Raw genomic sequence first — 21794 nt, 5'->3', positions numbered from 1 at the left:
CAGATCGCCCGAAGCAGAGACAAACGATGTTTACGCTGGAACAACTAAAACAAACGGACAAAATAAAGGTGTTTTTGTTTATATTAAGCCTCCACTAAAGTATATTTTTATTAGTATACATTTTATGAACAATAGTATATTTATTTTGTAATACTTTATGTAGATGATTAGGGGGCGTCCATAAATTACGTGAGGTGTTTAAGGGGGGGAGGGGGGTCGAGTCAAATCTCATCTAATCTTACGTTGAAGAAAGGAGGGGTCTCGGAATATCATGCAATCTTATTACACTTATAAATTTCAACAATATTGTTCACTAGTCTTAAATAGTCGTAAATAAAAGCAATTTTTTTTTCTTTTTACAATAACATTCCAACACGTTTACGTAAGAAACCCACATTTTGAAAAATCTCACGTGAAATTGGGGGATCTCACCAGGGGGAGTGGGAGGAATTAAAAAAAAAACAGAAAAAAAACACCTCACAATTTGGTCTAACAATTTAGGCCTGCCAGATAGCGTCAAGAAGAGTACTAAGAGTTGCCCATCAGGTTGTTCGCTATTCCTGCGAGATAGCATCATGGAAAATTACTAAAAGGTGGCCATCAGGTTGTTTCCTATTTCTGCGAGATAGCATCAGGTAGAGTACTAAGAGCTGTCCACCAGGTTGTTTGCTATTCCTGCGAAATATAATCAGGGAGAATACTAAAGGTATCCGTCAAGTTGGTTGCTATTCCTGCGAGATAGCATCATGGAATTTACTAAGAGCTGGCCATCAGGTTGTTTGCCATTCCTGTGAGATAGCATCAGGGAGAGTATTATCAGCTGTCCATCAGGTCGTTTGCTATTCCTGTTAGATTAAAAATTTACATCAATTAAATTATTCGTGTAAATACATCCCTAAGAATTTCTGCCATCACTTACACCCGTGTAATGACACGTCGGTAACCCGCATCGCCTGGGCGAGTGTTAAATATTTATATTCCCATTTCAACGCGCGACGTGTCGATGTAAACACGGCCTATGTACATAAACCCATTTTTTTTTTTTTTATCTTTATAGGCTTTTTTTTATGTAATTGGACTGGCAAACATGCTGACGATTCAATTGATAGGACGTGGTGACTGCGTATTGTGAAATGCTTACTCTCGTGGTATCTCTCTTATATCCTCTTTTATAGAAAAGAAATTACAAGAGAGAGAGAGAGAGAGATTTTTGTTTTGAAAAAAGAATAAAATGTATAGAACTTCTTTCTTTTTTCAAAACCAAAATATCTCTATTGACATATTACAGGAGACTGTAATAGGTCCATTACAGACTCATATAATATATCAAATCTACCGTTAGTACGGAGTGCTTCCAAGGTAAGAACTGAGAGGAAACTCGGCTCTTATTATTTTATATGAGCTTGTGAATGAATTATGAGAATACATATACGTTTTAAATTCAGTGCAGCTTTAGATACTTTAGTTCTAGTATATAACTTACTGCAGTTCTAGACAGGCCGAGATTTTTTAGAAGTTTATAGAGAAATTTCGCTTGTAATCTTAATCATATAGTCAGTTTTAGTTAATTCGTTTTTAGTAATATTTTTTTTTTGTGCGGCGCAAAAAGTTTCTAGAAAACCGCACTGTGGAAGACCGCCATTCATCCAGATGATCAGGATGGTATTTCAGTTTCTGGCGGGTGGTACGGTGGTGAAACTCAGCAGCTGATATTAATCCGAACAACTCCTCAGAACACTCCCCATGATATGTGCGGTAGAAAATGCACAGAGATGCAATATCTTGCCGCAAAGCCAATGGGTCGAGTCTGTCACATAGACGTTGATTACCAATGATTCTGGCTGCTCGGTTCTGAATGCGGTCAAATGGAAGTAGCTGGTATTGTGGTGCTCCCGCCCAGAGATGAGAACAGTATTCCATATGCGGCCGGATCTGCGCCTTGTATAATTATAAGCGATAGGCCGCCGTTAAATACCGTCTCACTCTACTGAGCACATCAAGCTTTTTTGAGGCTATTTTAGCCTTGTCCTCCAAATGACCGCAAAACTGAACGTCACTGGATATATCAACGCCAAGGACCTCGAGATTTGGCTTCACATCAAGGAGAGTGTCTTGAAACTGAGGAGATACGATAAATGGATTCTTTTTAGCTGTATTTGTTTTTATTACGTTACCTTTAGGTTTGTTTGAGGTTTGAAAGTTGTGCCAGTTATAGATAAGTTGCGAGGTAATAGGTTTTTTAATGATGATAATGGAATTGTACACCCGCCTGCTCTAACGATTTAAGCTGGCGGGGCACCAGTGGAGGATGATAAGATGAGCATGAGGTCAGGTCAGTTAGCCCATCGTGACAAATTCACGAGGAATTTAACATGATGGTTTCCAGGGGGAATCGCGTGGAGGTCAATCTGATATGGTACATTGCTAGCAATATCGACCCCCCGAAGTAATAGTAGGTTGAGCTGGTATGGGCATGTTATGCGGAGGAACGAGGATCATGTCTTATGGAAAGTGTATAATATGAATGTGGATGGATGGAAAGGGAGGGGCGCCCTAAGAAAAGATGGATGGATTGTGTGAAAGATGATATGAATAAAAGAAGAGTATGTACAGATATGACGACCGATAGAGAGCAGTGGAAGAGAATGACATACTGCGACGACCACAAATAATGGGATAAAGGCAAGGCAATGATGATGATGTTATCTTTATATATATTCGTTTCCCATGGTATAGTGAGCTCTACCAGTACTATATAATAATATCTCAGGACAATTCACACAACGCCATCTAGTCCCAAGTTAAGCAGAGCTTGTGTTATAGGTACTAGACAACTTATATAAAAAAACATGGATGCATTTATTTTGTAAATAAATACATATTTTAACATTGAAAACACCCAGACAGATACAATTCATACTCATGAATACGTATGTTTGTACCGTGCGAGGAATCGAACCCGCGATCGGATATGATCGGTATGCTAAACCACTAGACCACCGAGGCTGTCAAACTACGTAACAATGTTAAAACATTTCTGAACAAAATATCAGTTTATCAATTCAATTTCCTGTACCAAATGACTCGCAGATTCAAGTTCTGTTTGCTGATCTTATTTCGATAAAATGAATGGAATGCTTTCAATGTAATTATATATTAGTCCTTCAATGTATTGGAATTTTTTATTTTGCTTATTTTTCGGATATCGTCGGGTCGCCGGACTGGAGTCCGCGAGCCGTGCTGCGGGGCGCGGGTCGAAGGGGGTGCGGGGATGCACCGGCCCGACCGGCCCTCACTTCTGATCTCACCACCGAATACTACACGCGCACAATATCCGATCATTCTCTATATTTTTTATATTTCAACCATTACATTTAACTTACAGTCCAAAAAACCTTTTAATTTAAAAGTCCTTAGTTTAGGAACCTACACTCATTTTTTTTATAGTTGGTAAGACAAACGAGCTAACTCATCTGATGGTTACAATAACTGTCCTCTATATTCAAGAACTACTGATATCACGTTATCATTTATTTATTTATTTACTAGTCGTACCCACCACTTCAGCCGCGTCAAATATCATTATATAAATATCAATGTGTTATTCTGATGCATTCATTCATTCATAATTTAAGAGCTGTGCTCTTGTCGGTGGAGCTCCCGCCACCTTCCACGATCTTCTATCAGTCCCTTTAGCTGTTGATACGACACGACTCCAGCTTTTTCTTTAACTTGCTTGATATAGCTGCGTCTTGGTCTTCCCCTACCTCTCTTTCCATCTATTTTTCCTTCTATAATGTTGTTAATTAGTTCGTCGTGTCGTATCAAGTGCCCCAACATTTTTCCCCGCCTATTCTCAATAATATCTATGATCTGTCTCTTTTCTTTAATCCTCTCAAGCACTTCTTCATTCCTTATTCTGATGCATAAGCTATATTTATTTATTTATTTATTAGCATACAAAACAGATTACAGTCAATATAATAATATAATAGGAGCGTGTAGTTCGGTACAAAACTGGATTGTAATCCAACACTATGTATGCCTAAGAGCTAAATTATATAGACGCATTCAATATACGCTAGATAATTAGATAAGGTTATATAATAATAAAAAGCAAACTAAATAGAAAATGATATATAACTACGTAATGCAATGAATTATCATGTTATATTACTGTAGTGTCATCGAAATCCGTTCAGTAGTTTTTGCGTGTAAGAGTAACAAACATACATACTTACAAATTGTCGCGTTTATAATATTCTTAAGATTTGTCTATACATATAAAGAAAAGTTGAGTGTCTGTTTGTAATATTGAAATAGCCGTTGTTTACTACATTTTCACGGGACTTTTATTGGCAGGTACATCAGCTACCTGCCTACTGGCTAATCTCTGAAATGGCTGGACTGATTTTGACGCTACTTTTATTTTAGAAATATAAAGTTAAACTCCACGCGGATCAAGTCGCGGGTACAATAAATAGTACAATTATTTCACTACTTACGTAGACCACATCACATTATCACATCATATATAACACCACAGTGGTGAGGTGATAACCAGCACACTACAGCCCACTGGGCCCATCAGTAGCCTGAAGTTGCTGTTCCCGCGACTTCGTCCGCATGTAATATAACTTTATTTTTCTAAAAGAGAAAGATTTGTTTCTAAAATAAAAGTAGCCTAAGTTACTCCTTATTACATCAGCTACCTGCTAAAAAAGTCCCGTCAAAATAGGTCCAGCCATTTTAGAGATTAGCCGGAACAAAGAGACCGACAGACAGATAGACAAAAATGTTATATAGATGTATGTACCGTATTTATATTCATATGCATGTAGTAAAAAACGGTTATTTCAATATTACAAGCAGACACTCCAATTTTATTTATAAGTGTAGATGTAGAGATTATTACAATGATAGTACCTATATATCTGCAATAACAAAACTATTTCCAACTGAAAACAAGTTTAAATAAGCATCCAAAATAAAATGAACGAATAACGTAAAAGTTATATTATATGTGTTACTTATAAATATTGTTACGAATCAAAAGCTGATTTACATAGTTTTGCTTTCAAGTTTGAAACGTTAACTACAACAAATGAATTCTCCGTAGGATATCAAAGTTCACCAGTTACTCCGTTCGATTACAAACCTTGAACCGATATTATAAAACGCATATTGCATTGCAAAAGTAGTCAGTAACATCGTTGTATTTCTGAAACATATCAAAATATATTTCTATGATACAAGAACGTTGTAAAATAGCATATTGTGGCATGTGAATTTGAACTTAATTGTGTGTGTAGTAAAAACAAATATTGATTGAATTGTGATCGGCGATTAAGATATTATTATCGTGATATTGAAATTCGGATGCCAGTATAGTGGCAAAATGGTGGATGTTTGATTTGTGGTAAGTTCTCTAATATCGGCCTCGTGGCTGGAGATTAACTTTTCGGTTCAAAGTAAAACATTTAGTATTAAGTTTGTTCTATTTAAGGCCACATTTGTATTTGGTCCCTCTCTAATATGCTGCTGAATTGAATTAATGTTGTTTCGTAACGCCCATGTAACTTTTTTTTTTGTGGATGATAATGTAATGGTGCACCCGCCTGCGCTAACGGTTTACGCTGGTGGGGCTCCAGTGGATTATGATAAGATGAGAACGAGGTCAGGTCAGTTAGCCCCTAGTGATAAATTCATCTGGAATTTATCACAATGGTTTCCAGGGGGAACCGCGTGGAGGTCAACCTGACATGGTACATTGCTAACAATGAGGATATAAATCCACATTACTAACAATCCCCATCGCCTATTTTATCCCCTTAGGGGTGGAATTTATCAAAATCCGTTTTTAGCGGATGCCTACGTCATAACATCTACCTGCATTCCAAATTTCAGCCCGACCCGTCCAGTGGTTTGGGCTGTGCGTTGATAGATCACTATGTCAATCACCTTTGAGTTATATATATTTAGATGTGACCATTTATTCTTCGACTCAAATTCAAATTCAAATTAAAAATCATTTATTCCTGTAGGACATTTTAGCCGCTTACGAAAGTCACTTGAATTACTTTTAGGAACTCTTTTTTAAAGCTTTAATAAAAAGTCATTCAATTGAGTTTCTTGCCACTGAAAACGGGACTCCGGTTTATTTAGGTCGATTAACAGATAATCAATGAAAAAGACTCAGAAAAAACGTCCAAATTAACACAAAATTACTAATGTGTATTAGTAGATATTGATAATACACACACATTTACGTCCAATGTGTGTTGCCAGTGATGACTTACGGAACAGAGATGTGGTCGATAACTATGGGCTCCATCAACAAGCTCAGAGTTACTCAGAGGGCAATGGAGAGGGCTATGCTCGGAGTTACTCTGATGATCGAATCAGAAATGAGGAGATACGCAGAAGAACCAGAGTGACCGACATAGCCCGAAGAATTGCGACTCTGAAGTGGCAATGGGCGGGGCACATAGCTCGTAGGACAGATGGACGTTGGGGCAGTAAAGTCCTCGAGTGGCGACCACGGACCGGAAGACGGCCTCCAGCAAGGTGGACCGACGATCTGGTCAAGATCGCTGGAAGGCATTGGATACGAGCAGCGCAGGACCGATCGTCGTGGAGATCTTTGGGGGAGGCCTATGTCCAGCAGTGGACATCTTCTGGGCTGTGATGATGATGATGATGATGAGATATTGATAAATATAGGGTTGCTGTATTAAAATAGATTATAATAATAAATAAATTTTATTTCATCGCTACAAATTACATAATTCCAGTTATATTATATAAATGCGAACAATAAAAATCACAAATATAATTTGTGGGAAATCTGGAGCCCAAACTAAGCCATAGCCAGTACCTTAGAGACCAGGTCTCCGCTTCATATAAATTAGTTATACATCTAGTTTTAAGTTTAAACGTGGAGTTCATTGAGCATGTATGTGTGTGCGTCTGTGTGTATGTGTGTGCGTGAGTGAGTGATCTATGTAAAATTTATATATAAACTTATAATTTATATTTTACTTATATTTACAAGTGTGTATTTAATTTATGTATGTAATAGACATATTTTTCACTAAAACAAATAAAATGAATAATCTAATTGACCAATTGTCATTTAGTGTATGTTTTATGAAACATGACACCATGTTTCATAAAACATACACTTATTTAAAATATTAAGCTGTTTGAAAGAAATAAATTGTAGGTTTGTAGCTTAATCATTACATAGTATAAAACACAGTCGCTGTCGCTGTCTGTCCGTCCCTATGTATGCTTAAATCTTTAGAACTACGCAACGGTTTTCGAAGCGGTTTTTTAATAGATAGAGTGATTCAAGAGGAAAGTTTATATATATAATACATGTACACCCGTGTGAAGCCGGAGTGAGTAGCTAGTAATTAAATAAACGAATAGAATAGAATAGAATAGAAAATCATTTATTCATCCAAACTTACATTGAAGCACTTTTGAATAGTCATTACATTTTTTTAATCTACCGCTCGTTCGGAAAGCTGTCTCATCACAAGAAGTACGAGCAAGAAACTTGCGTGCTGCTCTTTTAAATAATTTTATTATTACTTTACATTTTTAAGTTTAAGTGCGTGAATACAATCCACCAATTAGCACTAATTCAATTAAATACTCAAATAGAAAAAATATTGAATATATAACCAACTGGTTAAACAATTAATAAGAGGAAATCAGTCATAGTGATTAGAGCAGACCAGTCCCTACAAGCAGCACCCGTTCACGAGTATGACAGATGAGCCAGCCATCACTGCGCTCGACCATATTTTAGGGATACGATATATCTATCTATCTATCTATCTATCTATCTATATTAACTAATAAATTCCAAGATGGTTACAAATAATTTCCAATTGCATTCCAACTGGACATAAGGCCTCCAACTAGAATCATTAAACTCCCATTAGGGTGGTATCTAGGTCTTAATGTGTATGTTAAAGTTTGATACAAATAGACAGACAAAGTTAGATAAAACTATATGTCTTATTTATCAGTTATCTAACTGTATTTATTACTGTAGTAATCTTATATATAAAAACATATAAAATTCTCGTGTCACAATGTTAGTTACCATACTCCTCCAAAACGGCTTGACGGATTTTTATGAAAATTTATATGCATATTCAGGTCTCTCAGGTCTGAGAATTGGCTACTATTTTTCATACTCTCAAGTGATAAAAGTTGTCCACTCCTAACATTTTTTTTAGTACAAAATTTTCTTATTATTCTTTTATAATGTGTCATTAAGAATTTATACATAGAACCCAAAATTTTCCCCCTTCTATCACCAACCCCTATTTTTTAATAGCGATTTTTATTTATATGTAAACAACATTTGCGGGGTCAGCTAGTATATACATATAAATAAAAATTGAAAAGTCTGTTTGTAATTTTAAAATAACAACCCTTCACCAAATGTATATGAAAGTGTACATTATTATTATTATTATTATTATATAATTAACTAGCTAGGGTGGTTACCCCGACTTTGCATGGGTGTACATGTATTATACACATAATCCTTCCTCTTGCATAACTCTATCTATTAAAAAAAACGCATCAAAATCTGTTGCGTAGTTTTAAAGATTTAATCATACATAGGGACAGACGGCGACAGCGACTTTGTTTTGTACTATGTAATGAAGCTATTTGTTAGTGAAAGTCGCGTCAAAATCTTTTCAGCCTTTTCGGAGATTAGTAAGAAGAAATAGACAAACGTAACTTTTTTATATTTATATATATATATAAATTATAGAATATTATAATCCTGGATGTTTCTTAGGGTGGATAGATGAATTTATATTTGTTATTCTCTCACAAAAGACACTGTTGTATCGTATAAAATTAAATTATATAATATAAACACTGATAAATTACATAATTATACCACAGATAATCTATACATATGAATAAAATTGGAGTGTCTGTTTATAATATTGAAATAACTGTTTTTTACTACATGCATATGAATATAAATACGGTACATACACCAAAATACCATTTTTTACAATTTTTGTCTGTCTATCATGAAATGGCTGGACCGATTTTGATGGGACTTTTTTTGGCAGGTAGCTAATTTAGGCTACTATTATTTTAGAAAAATAAAGTAAAATTACACGCGAACAAGTCGCGGGAACCGCTAAGTTAGAAATAAAATATAAGTGAATTTTAATTTAATTCTAATTAGAGACCAATTTAATATGAAATAGAAAGTATATCAATTGGAATGTTAGCGAAATCTGAAACAGCGGCGAGCACAAGGTCCTATATGTATCTATATATATCTATCTATCTATCTATATATATATATATATATCTTCGTAGATCCAATTAAATATCGTTCATTTATGAAGAACATTTCAGCCACTTATGAACGTAAAGTTTTATTTATCCTACCGTCCAGTTCAGTATACAGATGCAATTGAGAAGAACTGGCAAGAAAGTCAATAGAATTCCTTTTTTGATTTCTTTTTTTTTAGCTGTAGAATCAAAGAACTTGACTGTTCAAAAGTGCTTATATTAAGTTAATTTGAATAAAGATTATTTCTATTTCTATTTTAATCTACCCTGTTTACGAGGATGACTGTACCTGTACTATACAAAATACCTAATTACTATTTACATAATATAATACAATCCTAGGATACCTACAATGCATACTAAATATTTTTTAAATAAGTTTTGATTCCTCCATGATGCAACATGACAAAAGAACTATAATAATAATAATAATAATAATCTCAGGACAATTCACACAGCGCCATCTAGACCCAAGTTAAGCTAGCTAAAGCTTGTGTTATGGGTCCTAGACAACTGATACAAATACATAGATATTTTTTTTTTCGTAAATACATACATATTATACATAGAAAATACCCAGACCGATACAAACAATCATACTCATGAATACAAATGTTTGTGCCGTGCGAGGAATCGAACCCGCGACCATCGGTCGTAAAGCGGTAGACTAGACCGCTAGACCATCGAGGTCGTCTAAGAACTTATTTATTTATTTATTTATTTATTTATTTATTAGCATACAAAACAGATTACAGTCAATATAATAATATAATTAGGAGCGTGTAGTTCGGTACAAAACTGGATTGTAATCCAACACTATGTATGCCTAAGAGCTAAATTATATAGACGCATTCAATATACGCTAGATAATTAGATAAGGTTATATAATAATAAAAAGCAAACTAAATAGTTTTATTAAATATGTTTTAGATATAAATCTAGAATTATAATAAAAATTATATATTAATAATAACTTATATAAGCTTAGATAATTTATTGACTAACTTCGAATAAAGGTTCTTACTTTTTTTAATTTATTGTTTTTATTTTATTTATTTAATTCAGGCTATTTTTAAATCCAATTTTCAGTTTATTTTCATTGCATACTTAGAAATATGTTTATGTCTAACATTCAATGAAAATCTCTTGTATGAACAAATATTGCAATGCTCGTTTGTCATTTAAGTAATCGTTTAGTAAATAATATGATTTAATAGATATTTTAAATTTATTTAAAGAATATTCTAGTATATCTTTTGGTTACTTCAGCATATTAATAATAATAATAATCTCAGGACAATTCACACAGCGCCATCTAGACCCAAGTTAAGCTAGCTAGAGCCTGTGTTATGAGTACTAGATAAGTGATACATATATATAGATATTTTTTTTTTGTAAATACATACGTATTATACATAGAAAACACACAGACCGATACAAGCAATCATACTCATGAATGTTGGTAGCGTGCGAGGAATCGAACCCGCGACCATCGGTCATAAAGCGGTGTGCTAGACCACTAGACCACCGAAGTCGTCAATTGTACATATATAATCATATTGTACATATATATACATATTATTTACGCAACTTTAACCATTTACGCAGCGAATACAACGGAAGCGCTCAGAATTTATATTTTTTGCCACATTTTACTTTACTGTTCGGCTCCTATTGGTCGTAGCGTGATGTTATATACTCTATAATACTTGGGAATAATGTACCTTTCTAACAGTGAAAGAATTTTTAAGATCGTATCACCAGAACCGGAGATTATCCCGAGTAAACGAACACACAAACTTTACCACTTTATAATCATTAAATAGTATAAAACAAAGTCGCTATCGCTATCTGTCCGTCCCTATGTATGCTTAAATCTTTAAAACCACGCAACGCATTTTGAAGCGGTTTATTTTAGTAGATAGAGTGATTCAAGAGGAAGGTTCATATATATAATACATGTACACCCGGGCGAAGCCGGGGCGAGTAGCCAGTAATTAATAACTAGATGTCATTTCACTGTAAAAAAAACTGATTACTCTTATTTTTTTCAATAATAAATGATTATAAATAACTTAAATCTAAATGGAATAAATTCACAATGAAGAGATTTTATTAATCCACACAAAAAACCGCCCTAAAAGTGCAATAAATCCCCATTATTTAGCTATTCGGTTTCCCTAAAAACGGGAATTGTCCCCAAAATCAGATCAGTACCATTGTGGTCGTGTGTCGGACTGACAATTATCCTCTAATGGTATGTTTAGCTTGACAGATAATGGAATTTGTCAATCATATAGTAATTACTGAATTATTGATGGAAGAACAGCACGCTTTAGTTTAGATTGAACAATGACAATATGGAATTGTATGGAAAATAATATTAAAGTGTAGTTTCTATAATATATATTTACTGGCTATATTACTATTATATTTATATTTTACTACTGGATGTAAAGGGAGGGGACGCCCTAAGAAAAGATGGATGGATTGTGTGAAAGATGATATGAATAAAAGAAGAGTATGTTCAGATATGACGACCGATAGAGAGCAGTGGAAGAGAATGACATACTGCGCCGACCACAAATAATGGGATAAAGGCAAGGCAATGATGATTTATATTTTACTAGCTGTCCCGGCAAACGTTATATGTTTTGCCATATAAATTAATAAAGCTATAAAAAATAAGGGTGGAGATAGGTGAAAAATTAGGATTGTATGTATTTTTTAATGACACATAATAAAAAAATTTGCCCAAAAAATAAAAAAATAATGTTAGAGGTGATCAACCCATCACTTAGGGGCATGAAAAATAGATAGTACCCGATTCTCAAACCAACTGAATATGCATATAAAATTTCATAAAAATTGATCAAGCCGTTTGGGAGGAGTATGGTAACTAACATTGTTATACGAGAATTTTATATATAAGATTAAGTACTCGCCCCGGCTTCGCTCGGGTGTACATATACATATAAACCTTCCTCTTGAATCACTCTATCTATTAAAAAAATCGTTTCTAAATCCGTTGCGTAGTTTTAAAGCTTTAAGCATACATAGGGAAGGACAGACAGCGACAGCGAATTTATTTTATACTATATAATGATGTATATATTATTTGCATATATAAATTCTTAAGCTCCTATTGCAATTTGATACAGCGAAATCGCAGTAAAAACTCGTTATAGTAGAATGTTCACTGTAGGAGAACAGTCGAGAGTACCATTCCATATTTAACCATTAAAAAAATATCATGTAACACACAAATAGATGTAATTGTTCCAAACAGATATACTATACCCAACGCGGGTATTTTTAAAGCAACCTTTTCACATAAAAGTGTGTTGGCAGAAATGTTTTTTGGACAATCAAGATTCGTATCACGTAAAACAGGGCCGGCAAAAAAGTACAATCCTTCCCGTGTTCACGATTAGCTAAACGAGTGTGGCGCATTGTAGATCACAATAGAATGTATGTTTGCTATTGACAAATGCCGACTGACTAAAATATTTATTGTTTTGCTTCCGATGGTCTCTGGTTCGATTCCTCATTGACAAAACTCTAAAATTATTGGGATGATTTGGGAATCGGGGATCGAACGGTTTAGTACACTGCGTTACTACCGATGGTCTCTGATTCGATTTCTCATTGACAAATGTCGACTGAATCTAAAATTATTGGGATGACTTGGGAATCGGCAATCGAACAGTTTAGTACACTGTTTTGCTATCAATAGTCTCTGATTCGATTCCTCATTGACAAATGTCGACTGACTCTAAAATTATTGCGATGTTTTGGGAATCCGCGATCCAACGGTTTAGTACACTGTTTTGCTTCCGATGGTCTCTGGTTCGATTCCTCATTGACAAATGTCGACTGACTCTAAAATTAATGCGATGTTTTGGGAATCCGCGATCGAACGGTTTAGTACACTGTTTTGCTTCCGATGGTCTCTGGTTCGATTCCTCATTGACAAATGTCGACTGACTCTAAAGTTATTGGGATGACTTGGGAATCGAACTCGGCGGTCTAGCGGTTTAGCACACTGATATTTTCGATGGTTCCGGATTCGATTCCTTAAGGGGTAAAAACATTTCATGAGTATGATTGTTTGTATCGATCTGGGTATTTTCTATGTATGTATTTAGGAAAAAATATCTGTCTTTATATCAGTTATCTAGTACCGATAACACAGGCTTTAGCTAGCTTAACTCGGGTCTAGATGGCGCTGTGTGAATTGTCTTAATATTATTATTGTCTTCATTCGTCTGGATCTTTTACAAGAAAAATTTTAAATCTAACACACTACTACTTTCTTTTATCATCACATTACGTTTAATATCCCTAAAAGAGTTCATTTACTAAATTGATCCGACCAACAATACGATTCGTTCGTGACTGCTTGCAATTTTCTTCATATTGATAACAAAAGAGACTACAATGTACCTTAATGCACTATCATAGGGTATTGTTGGGCCCGAAGCACACTACCTATTTGATAGTACACGATTACCGTATTACTGATGGTCGCGGGTTCGATTCCTCGCACGGTACAAATATTTGCAATGACGAGTCTGGAGTGCCCACTAGCTCTGCTTTAGCTTGGTACTAAATTTAATAAAAAAATTATTACTGCCTAGTCTGGCCCTATAACTGAAATATTGCTTTGAAAGCAAGCTCCTTGATTAAAATAGGTGAGGCTGAAGTACCCACGTAGAAGATTTTTACAGACTACCTCCAGTAAATAATAGCTTGTTCTGTAAGGCATATTTTTTTAACTATCCTATGTAGTAGTCTGTACTATCAAACTACAATGTACCTTAATGCACTATCATAAGGTTTCAAATATATACAACCTATTTGAAGGTAAATGATTACCGTAACCTATGGAAGCCTGAAAATCCAGATATCACGTGACCTGACACTTTTTTTTTATTAGGTTGTTTGGGCAATTTTTTGGTGCTTGGACCAGTAGCACTGCGACTGCGACCTACATAGATCTATTATGCTCGCTCTTTTTCAGAGTTCGCTACCTAGACCCGTCAGGGACAAGAATTGAAGGATATTCTTAGGAGCGATGGTTTTTATCTCCTCACGATAGAGTGTAAACTTTCCAAAGAAGCTATTTCTTTATTACGTTTCTGCATAAGTGGGATATAACCACATAGGATGTGTAGTGGCGTTTCCTCTTCAGTTTGGCAGAATCTGCTGATTAATGTTGTTCATAGGCCTAAGTTTGCCATATGTTTGTTCAATTTGCTGCGAGGGTCCTAGTCATCATGCAAATGTTGTTTTACTCAATCCTAACCTGACCCTTAAAAAGCTTAACCCTTCTTCTCTCTCATCAACCTCAGCATAACAAAAGACGTGCTATGTGAAGTATTAATTATGTAAGGTTATTATATACATTGTAAATAAACAAATTTAATTTCGGATTAAAAAAAAAGTAATTGAATTGAGTTTCTTGCCAGTTCATCTCAATTGGATCTATATACCGAACTGGACGGTAGGGAAAAAATTAAAATTATAATATAACAAATTTTAACCTTCATAAGCGGATAAAATGGCCTACATGAATAAATGATTTTTGAATTTGAATTATTATTATACTAACTGCGCCTGCATGTTTCACCCGCACAAAATTTATGGTCCATATGTTATTCTGATGTATAAGCTATATTACTGTAAAGTTTCATCAAAATTCGTTCTGTAGTTTGTACGTGAAAGAGTAACAAAACATCTATCCATTCTACTCAGAAACTATTACGTTTATACTATTAGTAAGGTTAATTTTACTACATCTATACATTTATACACATAAATAAAATTGGAGTGTATGTTTGTAATATTGAAATAACCGTTTTTTACTACATCCATATGAATATATATGCGGTACATATACCAAAATAACATTTTTTACAATTTTTGTCTGTCTGTCGGTTTGTTTGTTCCGGCTAATCTCTGAAATGGCTGGACCGATTTTCACGGGACTTTTTTTGGTAGGTAGCTGATGTAATAAGGAGTAACATAGCCTATTTTTATTTTAGAAAAATAAAGTTAAATCACACACGGACAAAGTCGCGGTAACAGCTAGTAACTCACAAAAATACACTATACATTTATGTCCCTTACAATAAATCCATAAAGCAAACAATATGAAGATAAACCATTTAACATGTAATTTTTAACCCTTATTAAACTTTCAAAACTGGATTGAACCTTGTAGCAGCACCGAAATGTAATCCCTATGTTTGCGGAGCAATATTTTACTGTGTTTAACATATTTTAAATACACAGTAGTAATAATACGAAGGATATTATATCCGAAATATAAACTGAGGCGCGATTGAAATGTTAAGCTGAAATATAGCTGTCATATTTAAGTCGAGGGCCAGGAAACGAGCGGATATAGATAAAGAAAGATAGAATTATTTTTAAAGATTTTTTACTTCATTGATTTTTAAAGTTAATAGAATGACTAATCATTATGACGATGTAAATAGTGATTTGCGGCGTCTCTTGCACTGGTTTACAACTAACAATCAATTGGATCTATATACCGAATTGGACGGTAGGGGAAAAAAAATATAATGTAAAAACTTGACGTTCATAAGCGGCTAAAATGTCCTACATGAATAAATGATTGTTGAATTTGAATTTGAATGAAATTTATTGACTTTAAATTTATTACCTTATATACTTATACTTTTTATAACCATACTAGCTGTCCCGGCAAACGTTGTTTTGCCTTAAAATAAAAAAAAAAATTATGGGTGGACTACCTACTACATTTATGGGGATAAAAAATAGATGTTGACCGTTTCTCAGACCTACTCAATACGCTCACAAAATTTCATGAGAATCGGTCAAGCCGTTTCGGAGGAGTATGGGAACTAAAACTGTGACACGAGATTTTCATATATAAAATTCTCGTGTCACAGTTTTAGTTCCCAGATACTTTTTAATGTTCTCCTTTTTTTTCATTTCATATGATCTTTCACAATATACAGAAGCAAATTAATTTAATTTATCCACAATTACCTAATTTTATTACAATCACCATAAAAACCAACTGAGAAATTCATAATACGGGTAGTATTATGGATTTCTCAGTTGGTTTTTCATTCTCACATAATTAATTTCGGAAAACTATGATATAATAAACGTCCACTTATAATAATATAACTTATAAATGGTAAATGATTCTTTTTGTTAATGCATAGATCCGCAGTTTATCTTCTGTATAATAGTAATAAAAGCATAATGTTTGCACTTTTACTTTATAATTGCAAATAAACTCATCAGAGCTATTAGTCGACTTTTGAGTAAAAATTATTGATTTGTACACATTTAAACAGTTGTAAATTGGAAAATTTGTCGTAAAATGAAATTATTAACAATTTCAAAACCTTTAACAATTTAGTTAGTTAAAGGTTTAACAGAATAATAAAAAAGCCTGAATATGTATGTATTTACTGTCAAATAACTAATAAACTGTCAATTTTCTTACACAGGAATATAATAATAATAATAATAATCCCATGACAATTCACACAGCGCCATCTAGACCCAAGTTAAGCTAGCTGAAGCTTGTGTTATGGGTACTAGACAACTGACACAAATACATAGATTTTTTTTTGTAAATACATACATATTATACATAGAAAATACCCAGACCGATACAAACAATCATACTCATGAATGCAAATGTTTGTGGAACCCGCGACCATCGGTCGTAAAGCGGTGTGCTAGACCGCTAGATCACCGAGGTCGTCGAATATCAAAATATAGAGGTTGTTAATTTACTTTCTATAGATAACATTATTAAAATTCTTTTTATATGTAACAGAGAAAGTGTAATTAAAAAAATTAAGGAAATAAATGATTTTAATCATACGTGGCACATCAGACAAATCGCTGCCACTTATAAAATCGCTATAGAAACCGCTATTTTGCTGGCTCCATCCACTACGGTGATAACTGAGCCATTTTTGGTATTCTCTGTGAGAAAATTAAACAGAATTATGAATTGATAGTAATATAAATAGGGTAACATCTATTGAGATGAGCGGATGTTTGCGTTAAGCTCGTAAATTTGAAATGGAGCAAGAAATTGCCCTCTAGCGTTGTATTTGCTAATGCTCGCTTCTAAGGTTGTAGGTAGTGTATTCTTTTCCATCGTATTGTCTGCGTTTTATGATATCCGTTTTGATATCTTTATGTAATTGACGGCCTCACTGGTCTAGCGGTAGCACATCGCCTTACTACCGATGGTTGCGGGTTCGATTCCTTGCACGGTACAAATATTTGTATTTATGATAATCGTCTGGGTAATTTATATAAACTGTTTAAAAAAGATGGTAAGGGTCTAAATGAACGGGATCATGGGAAGAATATTTTGATGGATTCGATGGTCTTGCGATTTAGCACACCGCCTTACTTCCGATGATCGCGGGTTCGATTCCTCGCACGGCACAAAGATTTGTATTCATGAGTATGATTCTTTGTATCGATCTGGGTGTTTTCTATATATAATATGTATGTACTTACAAAAAAAATATCTATGTATATGTATCAGTTATCTAGTACACATAACACAAGCTTTAGCTAGCTTAACTTGGGTCAAGATATAGCCATCCCAAACACACACAATATACAAAGCACTGTCAATGAAAAATCAACAAAGTATTCTGTATTCTAGCAATAGAATTAAAAAACAATGGAAAGCACACACCATCCACATAGTACCCATAATTTTGTCATCCACAGGAATTATACCAAAAAGTCTTAGCAAACATGTTGCAGATCTTATATATAAAATTCTCTTGTCACAGTTTTCGTTCCCATACTCCTCCGAAACGGCTTGACCGATTCTCATGAAATTTTGTGAGCGTATTGAGTAGGTCTGAGAATCGGCCAACATCTATTTTTCATCCCTAAATGTTAGGGGTAGTCCACCCCTAATTTTTTTTTTATTTTAAGGCAAACAACGTTTGGCTGGACAGCTAGTATGTATATAAAATAACAGTAATAATAAAGACTTTATTCAGCATTACAGTATTCTTTTTACTGTACAACTTAAAAGCTAAAACATACTAGTAACGCTGAATGTGACTCTCACTCAGCATTTATACTGCAGTATAGTTATACCACAGCGCTGATTTTCAGTGGTAACCACCACACACGAGACAGCGTACGTAAATGTATTTTTTTTTTGACGACCTCGGTGGTCTATCGGTCTAATCTACCGCTTTACGACCGATGGTCGCGGGTTCGATTCCTCGCACGGCACAAACATTTGTATTCATGAGTACGATTGTTTGTATCGGTCTGGGTATTTTCTATGTATAATATGTATGTATTTACGAAAAAAAAAATATATCTATGTATTTGTATCAGTTGTCTAGGACCCATAACACAAGCTTTAGCTAGCTTAACTTGGGTCTAGATGGCGCTGTGTGAATTGTCCTGCGATTATTATTATTATTTTTTTTCAATGTGGTCTTCAACGAGATAAAATTGCCGTGATTGATTTTATTTTTTTAATTACTCTTTCATATATTATACTGCTCGGTACAAATTTATGGTCTGGAACCCTAAAACCTATTTACCGTTATACGTGACAAAAATATGAGATTATTTTTTCTGGCAACAAAAAAATTGTTGTTAACAAATAAAATTACTCTTTCCGTTGACATGTGCCATAATTCGACTTCACTTAGTGCCATTTTCATAACTAGATATATGAATGTTTAGAAAATATTTTGGTATTTTAGGACTCCACTCCAAAGCTGTATATAACAAGAATAAAATGAATGGCAACAGAGGTAGACATTGTAAGTAGTAATCTGTAATATATTGTAGTATATTATGCTACTAGCTACTTGCCCGGGTGTACATGTATTATATATATAAACCTTCCTCTAGAATCACTCTATCTATTAAAAAAATCGCTTCGAAATTCGTTGCGTAGTTTTAAAGATTTAAGCATACATAGGGACGGACAGACAGCGACAGCGACTTTATTTTATACTATTTAATGATACACCTTATCTGTGTAAGAGGTATGAGATACGTTATTGAAATTACATTCTGCAGAATAGAATAGAATGGAATAGAAAGTCATTGAATCAAATAAACTTAATTTTAAACACTTTTGAACCATATCTATAATTATAGATCCTGTTTGTTGTTAGGTGAACCGCTAGCCGTCGACCCTTACCATACCTACCATCACATAGGTGATCACACTTTATGACTCACCGGATCATTGGGCTCCCCAAAATATAGTCGAGCGCAGTGATGACTGGCTCATCCGTCATACTCGTGAACGAGTGCTGCTTGTAGGGACTGGTCTGCTCTTATCACTACGACTGATTTAATCTTATTGCATATTTATTTATTTTTTATTTTATTTATTTATTTAATTCGGAATTACATCCATATAGTGTTAGTAAAAAACTTATAAAACTATGTTAGTAACTTATAATATACATATACGTAGATAAATTTAATTCATATACCTGTATCCACGTCCAGAAGCACTGGGTCCACAATGCAACGTTATCCAGTGCCTCTGGAGCGGACAATCAGGTATACTAGCAACAGTTTTTAGGATGCTGTTTGAGCTCCCCCGAATTCTAGACATCAGTGATGCAGCTCTTTTACGCATTATGGCTTCAAATCCATCTACCCGCGCTGCTGCAAACATCTCTGATGCGCTACAGAACCGAGGGAGCCCCAACAACATCCTAAACCCATTATTATACTGTATACGAAGAGCGTTGTATGCCCTCTGCGTATACCCAAACCATAGGCCGCACGTGTAAAACGACTGACAATACGCTTTAAACAACGTTGTCTTCACGTCGTTATTACACCGTGCAAACCTACGGGCCAGCATATTACATCGGACCGACAACGCTCTTCGTTCCCTCTCTATGTCATAGTCATCATTCAAGTCCCCCGATACAATGTGACCCAGGTATTTAAACCGCGACACCCGATTCAATGGTGTGCCATAAAGACATACCGCCGGCATACTTCTCTGTGTGCTATTTTTGCCATGAAATATCATGACCTCGCTCTTTTTAACATTGTATCGGAGGCCATGTGACTCCGCATATTCTTCACACGTCTTCAGCAGTCGACGAAGTGCACTAATCGATGGACTCAGCAGCACCATATCGTCCGCGTAACTTATACTGTTAATCATGTTTCCATGTATGGAGCATCCGATCCTGGCACTGCTAAGCCCATCAATCAGGTCATTCACATATAAACTGAAGAGTGCAGGAGAAGACAGTCCCCCCTGTCTCACCCCACACCTCAACCTATACTCTTCCGAGAACGAACCCGACCATTTGACCTGGTTAACTTGATGATCATACCAATACTTAAATAAATCAACCAGCTGACAAGGTACAGCTTGGCGATGCATTTTTGACCATAATATATCATAATTAACCAGGTCAAACGCCCTGGAAAGATCTAAGAAAACTGCATAGACAGGTGTACTTCTATCAGTATAATACTTGACCGTGTCCTTGAGCGCCATAATAGCCGTCTCCGTCGACAGTCCTGGCTGAAAACCGAACTGCGCATCGTGTATATTAAAATATTTGCCTACTCGTCTCTCAAGAACACCGTCAAGCACCTTCGCAGCAATAGTAGCCAACGATATGGGTCTATAGTTCTCTTTATTTGAGAGATCGCCAGTCTTATTCTTTGCTATGGGTACAACAATAGTCCTCATTAATGCATTCGGAAGATAAGAATGCTGTATACACAGATTATATAATGCATTTTATATATTATATATTTGATTTTATATTTGACCCAAAAAAATTGTGCTGGTTGCTAGTTTGTATACACACGTTTCGACTTGTAAATGTAAACTTACAAGGATTATTTAAAAGAGCAACACACAAGTTTCTTGCTTGTTCTTCTTGTGATGAGACAACTTTCCGAACGAATGGTAGATAAAAAACAAATTGTTATGTCTATTCAAAAGTGCTTAAATTAAGTTTATTTAAATAAATGATTTTTTATTCTATTCTATTCTTTAACTTTTTAAACAGATTACTTTGTTACTTATTATTGTGTCATAAATTGAACCTACGACTCGGTTTTTCTAATCGTCACAGACAGGGGGAAGGATGTAAGGATAGTAATGTGGACTTATAATCCTATTCATAACAATGTACGTGGTTTCCCCTGGAAACCATCGTAACAATTTTTTTTATACTACTGTGGTGGCAATCAAGCATACGGCCCATCTGATAGTAAATGGTTACCGTAGCCTATAGACACCTAAAACACCAGGGTTGTCACGTGCGCGTTGCCGACTCTTAAAAAACCTATACCCTTCTTGGAATCCCCATGCTGTAGTCTCTCAAGAAAATCTTGAAAAGAAATTACTAGTCAATTTACCATGATGGACTAAC

At 34.8% G+C, this 21794-nt stretch overlaps 1 protein-coding gene across 1 annotated transcript; it reads right to left on the bottom strand.

Annotated features, from left to right (window-relative positions):
- Window positions 1-700: 700 nt before the first annotated feature.
- LOC131851051 (uncharacterized) lies at window positions 701-20799 on the bottom strand. Its single transcript, XM_059201474.1, has 2 exons — window positions 19896-20799; window positions 701-845 (listed from the first exon to the last, which is right to left on the bottom strand). Exons 1-2 carry the CDS (start codon window positions 20786-20788, stop codon window positions 701-703), a joined length of 1038 nt encoding a protein of 345 aa, XP_059057457.1. The 5' UTR covers window positions 20789-20799.
- Between the last annotated feature and the right edge of the window lie 995 nt (window positions 20800-21794).

Source organism: Achroia grisella, unplaced genomic scaffold (genome assembly GCF_030625045.1).
Source record: "Achroia grisella isolate CSIRO2021 unplaced genomic scaffold, CSIRO_AGI_Agris_v1 utg780, whole genome shotgun sequence".
Lineage (NCBI taxonomy): Eukaryota > Metazoa > Arthropoda > Insecta > Lepidoptera > Pyralidae > Achroia > Achroia grisella.
Note: the sequence above shows the minus strand (reverse complement) of the source record. Positions and strands in the feature narration are given on the sequence as shown.